The 17,896-nt window shown below is 44.1% G+C and overlaps 1 protein-coding gene across 1 annotated transcript; it reads left to right on the forward strand.

Annotated features, from left to right (window-relative positions):
- Positions 1-450: 450 nt before the first annotated feature.
- On the forward strand, positions 451-12,495 carry LOC311125878 (2-hydroxyacyl-CoA lyase 1-like; the record flags this gene model as incomplete). The annotated part of the gene is made up of 10 exons (XM_084199905.1): positions 451-465; positions 1,440-1,459; positions 7,940-8,020; positions 8,179-8,251; positions 8,440-8,517; positions 8,694-8,788; positions 9,088-9,200; positions 10,000-10,135; positions 10,483-10,588; positions 12,370-12,495. The coding sequence occupies 10 exons, from the start codon at positions 451-453 to the stop codon at positions 12,493-12,495; spliced, it is 843 nt and encodes a 280-aa protein (XP_084056031.1).
- Positions 12,496-17,896: the final 5,401 nt, after the last annotated feature.

The raw sequence follows: 17,896 nt of genomic DNA on the forward strand, positions 1-17,896 counted from the left end.
GCTGCCGATGAGATCACAAGGACAGAATCCCATACCTCAATCGCAATGGACGAGACAGGTTCACGGTCAATGCTTGTGAGCCAACAAGAAATAAACATATCTGACACCAATATCATAGTGAAAACTATAATGGACACATTGAAGACGGACGACCCAGAGATGACTTCAGCAGAAGAACATCTGGATAGGCTCCTGTCAGTTGAAGCCCTTCAAGGTGCATCTGGCAACCTGATCGCAAAGGTCCATGGTCTCATTCAGGAGATAACCATAAACCGTCAGCTTCAATCCATGGTTGGCCACAGAAGCCTCTCTCAACCAGCGCTGCCTAAACCAGCCCTGAGGAAGCTGTCAAAGGACGATGCCTCAGAGCTCATTTACAACTTTGCCCAGACTTCTGTTAGGAGACTCCTGGGGCAGTGTATGGGAAGGCCTTTGCCACCATCAGCTGAAATGGTTTTGGATCAGGTCATCAAGTTGATGACAGACGTGGTGATGGACAGCCTGACTTATGTGTCCAAGTCTACAATGGAGGATGGTAAGTGAAAGTACCTCTTTTCATCTGCATAGGACTTAATTGTAACATGATGCTCAATACATTGCGTTTTATGATGTAAAATTCACTGGTTGTGTCCAAAATGGCACCTTCTTCCATATTTAGTGCACTACTTTTGACCAGACCCTATGGGTCCTGGTCAAAAGTAGTGCACTATAAAGTGAAGAGAATGCCATTTGGGATGCAGTGACTGACTTCAATGGCTGCGTCCTCTTCTCCCAGTTATTGTACACAGGTCGGTCACACTAGCGTGCTCTTCTCACTCAGACACCAGCAATGCCACAAGTGACATCACTCATGGTGTTGTAGCTGACCTTAATGCTATTGAGGAATTCCCTGCCAGGAGCCTTAGCCCGGCTGATGTAAAGGCTGACGGCATGGCCCGCCTTCCCTCTGCCAGAGGGGAAGAGACTAAGAAGAACAGGAAGTGGCGTTTCCTACCGAAAATGCATAAGTTTCCAAAGATCATGATTAAGGTAGGGTGCTCTGTGTTTTGAGATTACCTCTGTAAGGCAGGGCTGAATTTTACCCTACAGATTCACTACACCCCTATTGTCTCTCAGCATTAGAACAAAACTGTTGTCATTGTCTTTAGGAGGTTGAGTGAGGACGCTGTAATGCAATCCTAATACACATGGGAGAGAGTCAATGGCTATGTCCCGAATGGCACCCTATTCCCTATATAGTGCACTACTTTTTACCAGCGCTCTATGGGCCCTTTTCAAAAGTAGTGCCTTGCGTAGCGAATAGGGTGCACTTTGGGATGCACACTCTGTATTTTACACAGGCTCAGTTGTCCTGATGTGTTTTGTCAACAGCTGTTCAAGACAAAAGGGGAACCGAAGAGCCACCCTAAACAGGATGCACTGCCTACCAAACGTCTCAGAGAGACTCATATTTCACAGGGTAAGTGATAAGCATCGATAATGTCATATTGATGTATCACCCTATGACAAGCTTGTTAAAACAGTGACAACAGATACAGGCAGACCGACGGACAGACAGGCCGACGGACAGACAGGCAGACGGACAGGCAGGCAGACAGACAGACAGACAGGCAGGCAGGCAGACGGACAGGCAGACAGACAGACAGACAGACAGACAGACAGACAGACAGACAGACAGTCAGACAGACAGACAGACAGACAGACAGGCAGACGGACAGGCAGGCAGACGGACAGGCAGGCAGACAGACAGACAGGCAGACAGGCAGACAGACGGACAGGCAGACGGACGGGCAGGCAGACAGACAGACAGGCAGGCAGGCAGACGGACAGGCAGGCAGATGGACAGACACAAACACACACATTCATTTTCTGATTATGAAATGTTCTTATGACAGATGCTGAGTGTGAGGTTCCAGAGGTTCCATCCACTTCCCCTCCCAAGGAGGACCTGACAACCACACCGGCCCCTGCTCCCCAGGAGTCCCAGTCCCGTAAACGCCCACTCATAGTCAGGGTGTTACACGCTCTCTCCAGAGCCATCTCCAAACCATTCAGAGGAGCTTCTGGGAAGAAGAATTAGCCAAATGCCTGATTTTATTAATATTATATTTTAATCAGAGCCTTTATTTAATAAAACATTACTGCATTGATTTCTGTCTATAGTAGTCTTCATGTATGTGCAAGATAACGGTAAAGTACTTCAAATCACATAGTCAAAAGTATTCATAGTGAAGTACCGTTTATGATTATTGATTGTGGAAATACACATAATACAGAAAAGTTGTTGTCACATACAAAGACAGACATAAAGGAGAACTCCGTAGACCAGTCACATTCTCAAGCCATAACTAAATCCATGAATGGATCTCCTATAAGATGACAGGAGAACATTTGTAACACTTTCTATGAATCCAGGCTCTGTCGCAGCCGGCCGCGACCGGGAGACTCATGGGCGGCGCACAATTGGCCCAGCATCGTCCAGGGTAGGGGAGGGAATGGCCGGCAGGGATGTAGCTCAGTTGATAGAGCATGGCGTTTGCAACGCCAGGGGAGTGGGTTCGTTTCCCACGGGGGGCCAGTAAAAAAAAATATATACATATATATATTTATTCACTAACTGTAAGTCGCTCTGGATAAGAGCGTCTGCTAAATGACAAAAAAAAAAAAAAAAAAAAAAAAAAAAGCCTATATCTATAATGCATACACTCAAGTCATTTACATTTTACATTTTAGTCATTTAGCAGAAGCTCTTATCCAGATCGACTTACAGTTAGTGAGTGCATAATTTTTATTTTTTTTCATACTGTCATACACTCATAATGACTTAATTGAGTTAAGTGTTAAGTTAAGTGCAGTTATAAACACATAATGAGGGCTTATTATGTATTTCTTGCAATAAAAAAAGAAAAATGCTACTAGTTTATTAAATATTCATGACTGCTATTGCACGGCTCATGTCCACACTTCTGTACAATAGGGGGCAGTAATGCACCATAACGTTGGATGCCAACTGTCTATAAACCCCACTGAAGAAGAAAAAGCTACTCATGTAATGCATGCTGGAAAGCAGACAAAAACTAATGATTTGCAAGAGATCTAAACACGATTTATAAGCTACTGAACAACAAGTCCAAGAAAGCATTGCTAACCGCGTTTGCACTTTGAACAGATTTCTCGACAATAATAATGGAAGATGTGACTGGGGCTCAGCTCATTGCAGAGGCACTAAAAGCTCAGGTGAAGTGTGTGCAATTTATATAAAACAGTGTTATACTGTGTAACCGTGTTGCTAAGAATATATTAGTCGCTGATCATGTCCTTGGCAGTGAGAATGTAGCACTACGAGTTGTGAAAGTGTGCCATAGGTCATTGCACTGGTATAGCTAACTATTCATATTGTTGTAGAAAAACATTTAGATGTTTATGTGGAATAGCATATGTTAACATAGTGAGTTTTTGTCCTGGGTCCGCCTGGGTCCTGCAGTCGGTGAAAAGCAATTGCACTGCCTGCATCTCAGAACTGCGGCTGCCTTGATCTCATGAGGTTATCGTTGCCCGCGTGTGCATGACGTCAGAGAAAGTCGGGATCAAGTCGGACACAAATCTAACCAGCATGCATTGGGCGGTGATCGCTGGTAATCGATTCTGCGCAGACCTGGCTCATCTCAAATGGGCCTCTTGTCTATGATCTGTCGGCATGGTTATACTGGCCTGTGGCCTTCTTGGAGGCCTTGATGATATCGGAGGGGGGCTCCCATTTGAAGCAGGGCTCCAGATTGGCCATCTTTATGGTCATTATTGAGGACAGGGTGCCATCCAATGCTAGGCTGTTTCTTCTCTTGGTTTTGTTCAGTCCCACAACTGAAAACACCCTCTCAGCATCTGCGTTTGCATGGGGCAACACCAGGACAAGCTTGGCGACGGCAGCAAGCCTCTCGAATTCTTTGGCTCCTGTCACCTATGGAAAATGCACCAAAACACAATGGAAAAACATACCTTGATTTTTTTCCATGAAGCTCTTCCAGTGGCAGCTTCTTAAGTGCATAGTCCACAGCACTTGTCAGGAAACACAACACAGCTTCATGGAATGAATCCACCTGCTGTGGTGTGATGTCACCCTCGTCGAGTAATCTGTTAATTTTAGCCCTGGTTGTGAACCCAATACAGCATATCGGTATAATGTACAAGGCTAAATATCACATATCACAGTGTTTGATCATAATAATAGTCAAATACTAACCTGGTAAATGGTTTGCCTTTTCTTCAAAGGCAATTTCACAAGGCTCCTCATGGCACTGCAGAGCTGCTGGAACCATAAACTTGGAACATAGCTTGCGTACGAATTTCACCATCTATAACAGACATTTACAAAAATAGTAGGTGAAACCTGTTTTAGAGGACCCCTGCAGATATCAGCAAGAAACACAGAATGGAAAAAAACTGCAAAATCCAATCCCACCTCATCATGTAACAAAAATATTGATGACTGCTCTCTCTGAAGCAGCAAGTTGAAAGAAGTGAAAGTTGGTACGGTGGCTTGGAAGAACAGCAGGTACACTTCTGTCATGGGGACAGTGAATGTCTGCACAAGTCTCTTGAACCTGGCCTGATTTTCATCTTGAATCAATCAATAAATAACACAAAACAAGAGGTTGTCATTAATACAAGTATGTGACTAACAATCCATGTAGTTGCTGCATAATGAAATTGAAAATTGATGACCATACTAGCAGATTTGTAGTAGCTGGCCAGAGGTTCATACAGCCTCAGGATCCTGGTCACACAACGTTCAAGGCTTAGCCAACGGACCGAGATATGCAGGAGGACCTCCATGTACTCCGCTTCATGGAGCTCACAAAACTCTGTTTTAGACATTAAATCCATATCATATATTTTCTACAGCTCAGCATTTCAGTATTACACTTAATAGTATCAAACATGCATACCTGACAGGTATCCTTTCCGATTTGAGCTACCCTTGAACCAGTAACCGATGTCCACTACCATATCCTCAAAATCAAAACCGTACACCTGCAATGCATAAATCAATCGTAACGCATTCAGTCAATGCACGTAATTAGGATACAAATAAAAAGTTACATGTAAAGATAAATCAGGCCTTAACTCACTTTAAAACATCTTTAAAAAATCCCACTCCTGCAGCTTTGGCGGTGTTATGTGCCACATGACAAGGATAACCATGAATATAGGTGTTGGGATGCTTCTGGAGCACCCTAGAGGCAATGGGATTACGTGGTCCAATGTTCACAGCTGCATTGTAAACTGAGAGACCAATGCAGTTCTCCCAAGGGATGCCATGCTCCTCTATGGTGGAGTTAATTTTGGTGAAGATCTCACTTGCTGGCCCACATCTCCTCCCACTTGTTGTGCACGTATTTAAGAACTGGTGGACAACTTTGCTGCCCATGAAGACCCGGACAGTAAGCGGGTTCATCTTTTCCACTCCTATAATGACAAGTTAGAATCATACAGATGTTCATGTTATTAGATGTTTAAAAATACACAAAGCACATGTTTTGCAGATGAGAAAAATCTCAAATAGTTTGTGAAATACCAGTGTCATTCGACCCATCCGTAACAAGGGTATACGGGGCTTTTTTCATCTCCATCACAAGCTCCTGTGTGAAATATGGTGCGAGTGCTTCATTGGTAATGCAGGATGACTTAGTCCTGGCACACCTGTACTCCTGCGCTGTCTTCGAATCTCCGAAACATTATTTTAGGAGAGGCCCCAGGTGGTCCGCAAAGGCTAGGGGGACGTTGTGAACTACCAACCCAGCTGTCATTTTGACCTCAGCCCTTCTTGTCTGTAAGAAATTAAAAATTATTAATCCTCCCAAAAGACCATAGTTTATTTAAAATAGACGCCTGCGATAATAGGGCACAGGTAAAAAACACATTCAGCAACTAAGATCTCAAATTAAGAAAACTGGACTGTACTACACTGAAATACAAACCACAAATTAGTCAAAACTATCAACCATGACTTTACCGTGATCAACTAGAACACAAAACTCTTGATTGAACCTTGACAGAATCATTACACATATCATACCTTAACCTCTTGTGCAGACATACCCCCAACAGATGGAACGGCCATTGCATATTGGGATATTGTGGCTGTGGACAGGAGAGCTCGTTGCTTATCTTGGTGGCCTTTTGCTTTTTATATGGCGCACTACATCTGTCACACCCTGGTGGCAACATGAGTTTTCAATACGGCAGACTGCACACCAGTAGTGCGTGTTGAGGCTCCCTCTGGTAATAAATGGCCATGAAGAGGTCCACTCATTTTTGAAAATGGATCTATATGTTGCTGCTCCAGCCAGAGCACGACTCTTCTGGCCCTGCTGTTGGATTGGGGGGGTCTCTTCTTTCTGTCCCTCTGTGTCTTCTTCCATCTGCCCTGTTGGTTGTTCTATTTGTCCTGTCTGTTGCTCCTCTGCATGTGCGTCAATCTGTCCTGTCTGTTGCTCCTCTGCTTGTTTGTCAGTCTGTCCTGTCTCCTGCTCTCTCTGTCCTTTGTGTTGCTCCTCTGTCTGTTGTCCTGTCGTTTCTATCAATCGTTCTGGCTGTTCTGTCAGTGTGTTTGTCTGTCTTTTCTCACTTGGCTGGTTCTTTAAATAAAATAAAAGGTTTCGCTTTTGTCCTGGCAAAGGTCTCTTACGGGACATCTTTGAAACCTTAAACAATTAAAATGGTCATGTTGGTTTAATAACTCTACTCTCAGTTACAAAAACATACCTACTTCTATTGCACACATTTCCTGTATTTATGTTAAATTCTTTGGAATACATCTTACCTGTTCGAAATCAGCTGAGTTTACATTCACCACACTAAATCATGTTCACACGCACAAACAAATAATTTATTTCAAGATTTAAAGTTTAAGAGAGTGAGTATTCAATTGGACGACATTTCATTGTTACATACCTAGTCTCAGCTCAGCTTCTTATCAGACTTCTTCAGGGCGGCAGGTAGCTTAGTGGGTAAGAGCGTTGTGCCAGTAACCGAAAGGTTGCTGGTTCTAATCCCTGAGCCGACTAGGTGAAAAATCTGTCGATGTGCCCTTGAGCAAGGCACTTAACCCTAATTGCTCCTGTAAGTCGCTCTGGATAAGAGCGTCTGCTAAATGACAAAAAAAAAAAAAGGTAGTGACCTGCTCATCTTATGTTGACTTTCACGGCAATGGTATCTCTTCTTCTGTCGCTAACTTCGGGGTGCAGCACATATGGTTCATTGGCGCTCATCAGCGCCATCTACCGTCGGGGAGTTTGAAAAAAGGAACGAACGAGTCTCTGCCAATTTTTTTTGCTTGAGAAATTGGATGTGTGGCGTGAGTGCGTGTGAAAACAGGCAAAAACGTGTGTCACACGGCGAAAGCGTGAGAGTTGGCAGCTCTGTGTTAACACCCTTGTTGATGCATGCCAATGTGTGTGTCAATGCAAAGAAAATCTAAACTACATTGTAACAATTCATATACAATTCAGAATGAAAATGTATGCACTCACTAACTGTAAGTCGCTCTGGATAAGAGCGTCTGCTAAATGACTAAAAATGTTTAAAAAAATGTAAATATACTGTATCTACATGTATCTCTCTACAGAATGTAGAATATATGTTTGGAATAGTTGGTGTTCCAGTCATTGAAGTAGCTATGGCAGCTCAAGCCTCAGGAATCAAGTATGTGGGAATGCGCAATGAACAAGCCCTAAGCCACCTTTTTATTACTAAACCAGCTCTCCCCAAATCATGTGATATTAACTACCCTTACATAGACTACAGGAGCGTGTAGTGTGTGAGGGTCAGTTTCATAGCTTTTTTGCATTGCTAATTATGTCTGCCTGTCTGTCTGACCCTTTGTGTGTCTGTCTGCCTGTCTTCCTGTCTTTCCCTCTGTCTGTCTGTTCCTCTCCAGTCCAGGTGCATGTCTGGTTGTGTCTGGACCGGGACTCATCCATTCACTTGGTGCAATGGCCAATGCTAACATGAACTGCTGGTATGCTAGAACTCCACAAACAGAAGACCCTACTACTCATGTTCAGTGGCCTTTCAAAAGAAGGGATGCTATCCGCACACTGCAAAAAATGATCTGAGGACTCCAAACTATCTCAGCTTGTCAGTTGATGTCATTGTGTGATACCTCTCTCTCTGTAGGCCTGTGATTGTTATTGGAGGCTCCTCTGATAAAAACCAAGAGACCACTGGGGCGTTTCAAGAGTTTCCACAGGTACCGATTCAACCATGACATTTATGACTATTGAACATTAGGGGATGGTATCCCGGGACACAGATTAAGCCTAGTCATGACCTAAAAAGCAAACTCAATAGAGAATCTCTGTCTGGGAAACTGGCCCTAGCAGTTTAATTGCTGAAAGAGGAAATCATTTGTTATTTGTGGTCCTCTTTCTCTGTCAGGTGGAGGCATGCAGATTGTACAGTAAGTTCTCTGCTAGGTCTAGCAGTCTGGATATGATCTCCTCAGTGGTAGAGAAGGTATACAGTCTACTCTGACTCCCTCTGTGTAGTCCTCTTCATATCATTTGGTATCACCTGCAATTGTCTGTTTTCTGACCTCTAATTTTCCAGCTTAGCAAGGTACCTTAACTGCTTCATAAGAGCACAGCACAGCCTTAATTGATCTGAATGGAAGGGTGTTTGGTCTGTCTAAGGCAGCACGCACTAGCATGTATGGACGTCCAGGTGCTGTATACGTAGACATATCTGGGGACATGGTCAATGCTAAATTGGACAGGAGCAGAGCCAGGTTAGTGGCCATCACTGTCTTTCATCCATTTAAAATGTATACTAATGCGTTACTGTTGAATATGTATACCTCTGAATTCACATCACCGTAGTCATTTTTATTTTATTTTGTTATACCTTTTAACGTCTGAAGTGAACCAGAAATTAAATTACTTAGAAAATATAGCACTATATCAAAATATTCTCATCAGAGAATAGCAATAAGCCTCGATAGACCTTCATGATGTATTTACATATGCAATACAGTTGCTAGGTAACATGTTTAATGTTTGACCTATTATTTATTATTTCCTTTGTCAGAGAGGTGCCCTGTAGTCCACCTCCTCCTGTGAGTATGGCTGACCATATGGCGATCACAGAAGCACTGGCGGTCCTGAAAGGAGCCAAACGGCCTTTACTCATCATTGGCAAATGTAGGCATTGCTTTTTTAATAGCCAGATCATCTGGGGGAAACAGAACTAAAATCTTGCATAATTGCGTCAGATACTTGGTTAAGGTCTGGGGAGATGTTAAGAGAAAGATACTAACGCCACTTGCGAAGTTTCCACCCCCCTAAACGGAAACTCTCTGCAAGTTTCAGGCAAGTTTATGGGCCAAATGTCCCCTCCCCTTCTGAAATTGAAAAGATGCGAGTACCTGCGAAATCGTGATTTGTCCAAATGATTAGTGGTGAAAAATCAGCGTACCGGAACAAAGTTGTCACATCCCAGTCTGTTGACAGACGCTACTTCCAGTTATGTTACGTGCGTCTGTCCAGGAGAGATCAATAGCCAGGTGAGACGCACTGTAACACATATAGCACTGTACCACAGCCGGGGCGGCAAGTAGCTTAGTGGTTAAGAGCGTTGTGCCAGTAACCGAAAGGTCGCTGGTTCTAATCCCCGAGCCGACTAGGTGAAAAATCTGTTGATGTGCCCTTGAGTAAGGCACTTAACCCTAATTGCTCATGTAAGTCGCTCTGGATAAGAGCGTCAGCTAAATGACTAAAATGTAAATGTACCACGGTTCAGTCGAAAATAGGGCCACGTTCAGTAGACAAATGTTGTTGACATGATTTCTCATTCTACCTGTCCGAGAGGCACGTTCGTTCTACATGCTATATTTCTATCTGAACGTTGCACAACGTTTTGCTCAGCTGAATGCATCCCAGTTGTGAAGGCCAGTCTGTTGAAATCCGTGTGGCAGTGCCCTCTGTCTGTGTCCCTCTGCAGGTGCAGCCCATGGAAGAGCAGAGGGGGCTCTGAAGGAGCTGGTGGAGGGGTGTGACCTGCCCTTCCTGCCCACCCCCATGGGTAAAGGGGTGCTGCCTGACGATCACCCCAACTGTGTTGCTGCTGCCCGCTCCAGGTCAGCCTCTCCTTCTCTCAGCTGGCATCATATTCATGTACAGACCATTGACTGTATAAGTAGGACCAATAATTTCCCTGACCATTTGAACGGACCACGAAACTCCTGAAATCCCTATCTATAACTAGTCTCTCCTGGCCAGGTCATGTCAATGTAAACTGGTGTCAATCAAACAACTACACTACTCCTATAACTAGCCTCTTTTCATTACATTTTGTTTTGTCCCTGCTCTCCTCCTCCTCTCTTCCTATCCTCCTCCTCCTCTCTTCCTATCCTCCTCCTCCTCTCTTCCTCCTCCTCCTCCTCTTCCTATCCTCCTGGTTCTATGGTCTTGGTGGGGACTGCAGAGCTCTGCTCCAGTCTGATGTTGTGGTCCTACTTGGTGCCAGACTCAACTGGATCCTGCACTTTGGCCTTCCCCCCAGGTTTGACACCCAAGTAAAGGTCATCCAGCTAGGTCAAAGGTCACCAGTAGGGTTTCTTTTTTTTCCTTCTTTTTTTCGGATTTTCTTCTTATTCCGTTCTGATTTCTGGAATCTTCCAACAGGGATTTCTGGGAATTTTGGGAAAGTAACTGTAATTTTGCAACCCTAGTCACAGGTCATTTCATAGTGAACTACATTTCATTGTAACCAGGTATAAAGGTATTTGACTCAGTCTATTGGATTTAGTCTATCAATTATATAGCTTCTCTATAAGTCTTTGTGGTCTCTCCAAATAATGTCATGGCTGTCTTAGTGCTGTACAGTACATCTATATTTAAGCAATAAGGCCCGAGGGGGTGTGGTATATGGCCAATATACCACGTCTAGGGGCTGTTCTTAAGCACGATGCAACGCGGAGTGCCTCGATACAGCCCTTAGCCGTGGTATATTGGCCCTATACCACAAACCCCAGAGGTGCCTTATTGCTATTATAAACTGGTTACCAACGTAATTCGAACAGTCAAAATACATTTCAAATCAAATCAAATCAAATTTTATTGGCCACATGCGCGGAAATACAACAGGTGCAGACATTACAGTGAAATGCTTACTTACAGCCCTTAACCAACAGTGCATTTATTTTTAACAAAAAAGTAAAAATAAAACAACAACAAAAAAAGTGTTGAGAAAAAAAGAGCAGAAGTAAAATAAAATAACAGTAGGGAGGCTATATATACAGGGGGGTACCGGTGCAGAGTCAATGTGCGGGGGCACCGGCTAGTTGAGGTAGTTGAAGTAATATGTACATGTGGGTAGAGTTAAAGTGACTATGCATAAATAATTAACAGAGTAGCAGCAGCGTAAAAGGATGGGGTGGGGGGGCAGTGCAAATAGTCCGGGTAGCCATGATTAGCTGTTCAGGAGTCTTAAGGCTTGGGGGTAGAAGCTGTTGAGAAGTCTTTTGGACCTAGACTTGGCACTCCGGTACCGCTTGCCGTGCGGTAGCAGAGAGAACAGTCTATGACTAGGGTGGCTGGAGTCTTTGACAATTTTGAGGGCCTTCCTCTGACACCGCCTGGTATAGAGGTCCTGGATGGCAGGAAACTTGGCCCCAGTGATGTACTGGGCCGTACGCACTACCCTCTGTAGTGCCTTGCGGTCGGAGGCCAAGCAGTTGCCATACCAGGCGGTGATGCAACCAGTCAGGATGCTCTCGATGGTGCAGCTGTATAATTTTTTGAGGATCTGAGGACCCATGCCAAATCTTTTCAATCTCCTGAGGGGGAATAGGCTTTGTCGTGCCCTCTTCACGACTGTCTTGGTGTGTTTGGACCATGATAGTTCGTTGGTGATGTGGACACCAAGGAACTTGAAGCTCTCAACCTGTTCCACTACAGCCCCGTCGATGAGAATGGGGGCGTGCTCAGTCCTCTTTTTTTTCCCTGTAGTCCACAATCATCTCCTTTGTCTTGGTCACGTTGAGGGAGAGGTTGTTATCCTGGCACCACACGGCCAGGTCTCTGACCTCCTCCCTCAACGTGACCCATGTTATACGGTCAGATATACCACAGCTTTCAGCCAATCAGCATTCAGGGCTCGAGTCACCCGGTTTATAAAAGGGAACGTGTGTGTGTCAGCCTTAGCATTATGTGGTGCTGCCTGGTTATTTCTGTTGTGTTTAGCTTGAGGTTTGGCCACTCCTCCAGCTGCTGTTACATGTGTCACGCACGGCGCTCTTCCTGTCGTGTCGTTGCTGGTATGTTGTAGTAACGTTCCACATACGTTATTTATGTCAAGGTCAATGTCAAGGTTGATCTGTGTGCTGAGGAGATGGGGAACAACGTGCAACCTGCTGCTGCTCTCCTGGGGGACATCAATACTATTGTCAAGCAGGTAACACAACACAGTCCTGGGGGACTGGAGATCCTGGTTTGAATCCAGGCTCTGTCGTAGCCGGCCGCGACCGGGAGACCCATGGGGCGGCGCACAATTGGACCAGCGTCGCCTAGGGTAGTGGAGGGAATGGCCGGCTCAGTTCGTAGAGCATGGTGTTTGCAACGCCAGGGTTGTGGGTTCGATTCCCACGGGGGGTATGACATTTTTTTATAACGTATGCACTAACTGTAAGTCGCTCTGGATAAGAGCGTCTGCTAAATGAGGGCAATGTGGGGCATTCTTATTTTTCCTCCACTGATGATGATATCCAATCTGTTTATTCTTACTTTTGTGAGTCAGTACCCAAGAACAACACAGTCATTTTTCAGAACACAATGAGAATTACTCAGAATGACAGTTTGTTTTACACCACTGTGCTAGTACAGGATAAAGTTGAGCTGAAGGGGATGTTAGATAGTGGGTCCATGGCTACTACTCTGCGCGCAGATATTGTACCTCGGTTGAGGGAGGCAGGAGTGGTAGAGGGGAACTTTCTAGCTCCTTCAGACATCATCCTGGTGGGTTGTGGTGGGAACAAACTAGCCCAGTGGGCATGTGTGACTTAAAAATGCAACTTTATGGCTTCTGTTATGTAGTCCCAGTGCTTATTGTTGATGGGCAGGTTGATGAACTCATTGTGGGAACTAATGTGTTGAAGTCTCTGATTAGACAGTGAGTTTCTATGTGCTCACGCAGGTGCCCGAGAGCTGTGGCTGCACCAAGGGCTAAGCTATTGTGTGTTGTCTCTTCGTGTACAGGTATGTCATTTATTTTGTCAGAATTATGTTGTATATCATTTTACTTGTATTGTATAGTGTGTTGTTAGGCACTGAATGTGTGCATGCAGCACCTGTTCTCTTTTGCCTGACCTTCAACTAGCAAGGTGCCCGAGAGCTGTGGCTGCACCAAGAGCTAACATATTGTGTGTTGTCTCTTCGTGTGCAGGTCGAATAAAAATTATCCAACCATCAGAATTCCAGTTGTGGCAGTGTCCTAATTACGTGACCTGCCGACTGGTCAGCTCAAGCCGACCGCCGGAGCTGTGCATGTGGATGAGGTGCACGACCTGCGCATGTGAATTTGTTGATGGCTTACTGTAAGTGAATATATACTGTAAACAGTGAAAGTGAATGTAGCATATTCATTAGATACAGGTATTCGTGCTTATTTGTATGTTTTGGATGAATTTGTTTATTGCATTTATTTTTTTTGGTATTTGAATGCACTAAATTACATTGTATTTTAGTGCTCTGTTGAGCCATGGAAGATTCTCAAATCCATAAGACGTGTTATGCTGGGGATTTTAGTGTGGGTAGAGGGAGGGGTGTCCTTCCATTTACACCAATTGTACAGTCAGCTCCTGGGAGTAGAGCGTTTGCTAGTCCTGAGTTTGCAAGCACTGGGAGGGGTAGGCTGTTTGTTCCACCTGACCAGGGTATCCCACCTCTGTCTTTTGAAGTACCATCATCCACAGTACTCGGTGATAATGGGATGCCTCCGAGTCAGCTTAGTGACCTTATTAAGCAGATTGGTTCAGAGATAGGAGAATCTATCAGAGCGAGTTTACTGCAGCCTGGGGTTTCAAGTCTTTCTCCTGCCCGTCCCCCTCACCAACCCCAGCAGTTTCCCCTGCCTGAGCAGTGTGGGTCAACCTTTATTGATGCGTCCAAGCTGAATCTGGTTGTGAAGTCAGATGTTAGTGCTCCACCTCTTTTTAGGGGTGATGGCTCAGATAAGTACTCTGTCCTGGAGTGGGAGGAGTTAATGGAAGTCTACCTAGAGAAGAGGGGTTACACTGGGTCTGGGAATGTTGGGGAGGTGATGTCTAGGCTCATGGGGAGGGCACGGGATGTGACCAAAGTCTGGAAGCGTAACAACCTTGTTGTCACAGATGTTAAGGCGGTGTTCAGTGTTTTCAAGCAACACTTTGGGGATACTGTCTGCTCAGGTATGCCATTAGCTGATTTCTATTCAATCAAACCATATGCTAATGAGGGTCCAATAGATTTCTGGATTAGGCTTAACAAAGCTGCAGAGGCAGCCGACCAGTACCTTGTGAGTGAGGGCAGGACCTTACCCAATCAGTGCTCAGAGTTGGCAGTCATGTTTGTACGCAACTGTCCTGATAAAGAGTTGGCCCAAGTGTTCAAGAGCAAACCCATTCGTGACTGGACAGCCAGTGAGGTACAGGATCGGTTGGATGAACTGTTAAGGGAACGTAAAGCATGTAGAACACAACTTTCACAGCAGGTTGCTGCTGTTTTTGACTGCCCTCAGGAGGGAGTGGGTCCTGTGAAAAGACCTAATGTGTCATATTTTTCTCAATGTGGCCGTGAACCAGACCAGGCACCATCTGTATCTGAGGGTGGGACATTAATGAAAGTTTTGACTTTGTTAGAGAAGGCTCTGGTCAGCAATACTCAGTCTGTGAGTGGCGCAGTGGTCGAAGGCACTACATCGCAGTGCTAGCTGTGCCACTAGAGATCCTGGTTCGAATCCAGGCTCTGTCGTAGCCGGCCGCGACCGGGAGACCCATGGGGTGGCGCACAATTGGACCAGCGTCGCCTAGGGTAGTGGAGGGAATGGCCGGCTCAGTTCGTAGAGCATGGTGTTCGCAACGCCAGGGTTGTGGGTTCGATTCCCACGGGGGGTATGAACAAAATGTATAACGTATGCACTAACTGTAAGTCGCTCTGGATAAGAGCGTCTGCTAAATGAGGGCAATGTGGGGCATTCTTATTTTTCCTCCACTGATGATGATATCCAATCTGTTTATTCTTACTTTTGTGAGTCAGTACCCAAGAACAACAGTCATTTTTCAGAACACAATGAGAATTACTCAGAATGACAGTTTGTTTTACACCACTGTGCTAGTACAGGATAAAGTTGAGCTGAAGGGGATGTTAGATAGTGGGTCCATGGCTACTACTCTGCGCGCAGATATTGTACCTCGGTTGAGGGAGGCAGGAGTGGTAGAGGGGAACTTTCTAGCTCCTTCAGACATCATCCTGGTGGGTTGTGGTGGGAACAAACTAGCCCAGTGGGCATGTGTGACTTAAAAATGCAACTTTATGGCTTCTGTTATGTAGTCCCAGTGCTTATTGTTGATGGGCAGGTTGATGAACTCATTGTGGGAACTAATGTGTTGAAGTCTCTGATTAGACAGTGAGTTTCTATGTGCTCACGCAGGTGCCCTAGAGCTGTGGCAACAAAAAATGCAACTTTATTTTGTCAGAATTATGTTGTATATCATTTTACTTGTATTGTATAGTGTGTTGTTAGGCACTGAATGTGTGCATGCAGCACCTGTTCTCTTTTGCCTGACCTTCAACTAGCAAGGTGCCCGAGAGCTGTGGCTGCACCAAGGGCTAACATCATTTTTTTGTCTCTTCGTGTGCAGGTCGAATAAAAATTATCCAACCATCAGAATTCCAGTTGTGGCAGTGTCCTAATTAAAAGTACACAACGCAGAACGAACCACGCTACATATGCATAATGATGTAGTAAACAACATCGCTCTGCGTGGGAACTTTTGGTGGGGGGGAAGTAGCCTTTATAAGTCTCCATGGTGGGTAAAGACCATCACTTCGTTGTCTTGTTGGGAATAGTAATAATTTGTGACAGTACGCATTGTATTAGTCTAACGGTTGTTTTTAATTTAGTTTCTCACATTAAACAGACATTTGAGAAGGATTTGAGAAGCGAATTGCTTGCAGTTGTACCTATGACGCACAGACACACTAAAGCTGTAAAGTGTAGTTAGAAAAGTCAATTTACATTATTTGCAGATGTGTTCCCTTTTATTTACAAATCGAAAAATGTAACATTTGAAATGAATGTGGCAGAACAGTTAAGCATAGAGTTCCTGTGGGAGTCTTCTCCTTCAGTCTTTTTGCCTCCTATGCCTCGTTTCCCATTAGATGGGATTTTCCCAATGCCAAGTTCACCTGAGACAGCCGCTATCCAGTGTCATGTGTTGCTGAATTACAGATCTCGCTATCCCAATGTCGCTGCTGTCCATGGTGCTGAAATATCCAATCTCGGCTATTTGCATACATAGGACCAACCACACTTGACACCACACACACAAGTTAATGCTAATATCACACACACTTTTGAACATTGCACAACCTGCAACAAGACACTGAAACAGCACTTAATTTCAAGTTTGTTTGTTTCTGAATAAAGATGCGAAGAATGAAATCAATGTGTGGAAGGAGATTGGACAATGTATAGGCATTCCCTATAGCTGTATTTGACTGGAGCATGATCAGATTGCTTTGTTTCAGCCAGAATGGAAATTTGGTCTGAGAAACTATGCCCATTATAGCATGACTATTTCAGACAGAATTCACTTAATATTGTCTGTAAAAATATAAATAAGGCAATGTTTATATGACCCCCTTTCAAACATTCACATATTTATCATTTTCTTGCAGATATACAGTACATTCAGAAAGTATTCATACCCCTTAACTTATTCCACATGTTGTTTTCTTACAGCCTGAATTCAAAATGGATTCAATTATAATATTTTCTCTCACGCAGCTACATACAATACCCCATAATGACAAAGTGAAAACACGTTTTTGAAATTTTTGCAAATGTATTGGAAATGAAATACAGAAATATCTCATTTATATAAGTATTCACACCCCTGAGTCGATTAAAGCTGTGTCTTTCTGGGTAAGTCTCCAAGAGCTTTGCACAACTGGATTGTAAAATATATGCAATATACATTATATAGACAGCCATTTTTTTTTTTTGCCATAAGTTTTCAAGCCGAATTAAGTCAAAACTGTAACTAAGCCACTCAGGAACATTCAATGTCATCTTGGTAAGCAACTCCAGTGAATATTTGGCCTTGTGTTTTAGGTTATTGTCCTGCTGAAGAGGGAATTTGTCTCCCAGTGTCTGTTGGAAAGCAGACTGAACCAGGTTTTCCTCTAGGATTCTGACTGTACTTAGCTCTATTCTGTTTCTTTTTATCCTAAAAAAGTCTCTAGTCCTTGCCAATGACATGCATACCCATAACATGATGCAGCCACCACCATGCTTGGAAATATGAAGAGTGGTACTCAGTGATGTGTTGTGTTGGATTTGCCCCAAACATTACACTTTGTATTCAGGACATAAAGTTAATTTCTTTGCCACATTATTTGCAGTTTTACTTTAGTGCCTTATTGCAAACACAATGCATGTAAGGTTTCCTTCTTTTACATTTACATTTTAGTCATTTAGCAGACGCTCTTATCCAGAGCGACTTACAGTTAGTGAGTGCATACTCTGTCAATTAGGTTAGTATTGTGGAGTAACTACAATGTTGATGATTCATCCTCAGTTTTCTCCTATCAAAGCCATTAAACTTTCTAACTGTTTTAAAGCCACCATTGGCCTCATG

The sequence above is a fragment of the Coregonus lavaretus genome (genome assembly GCF_964263955.1).
Source record: "Coregonus lavaretus genome assembly, contig: HAP1_SCAFFOLD_636, whole genome shotgun sequence".
Taxonomy (NCBI): Eukaryota; Metazoa; Chordata; class Actinopteri; order Salmoniformes; family Salmonidae; genus Coregonus; species Coregonus lavaretus.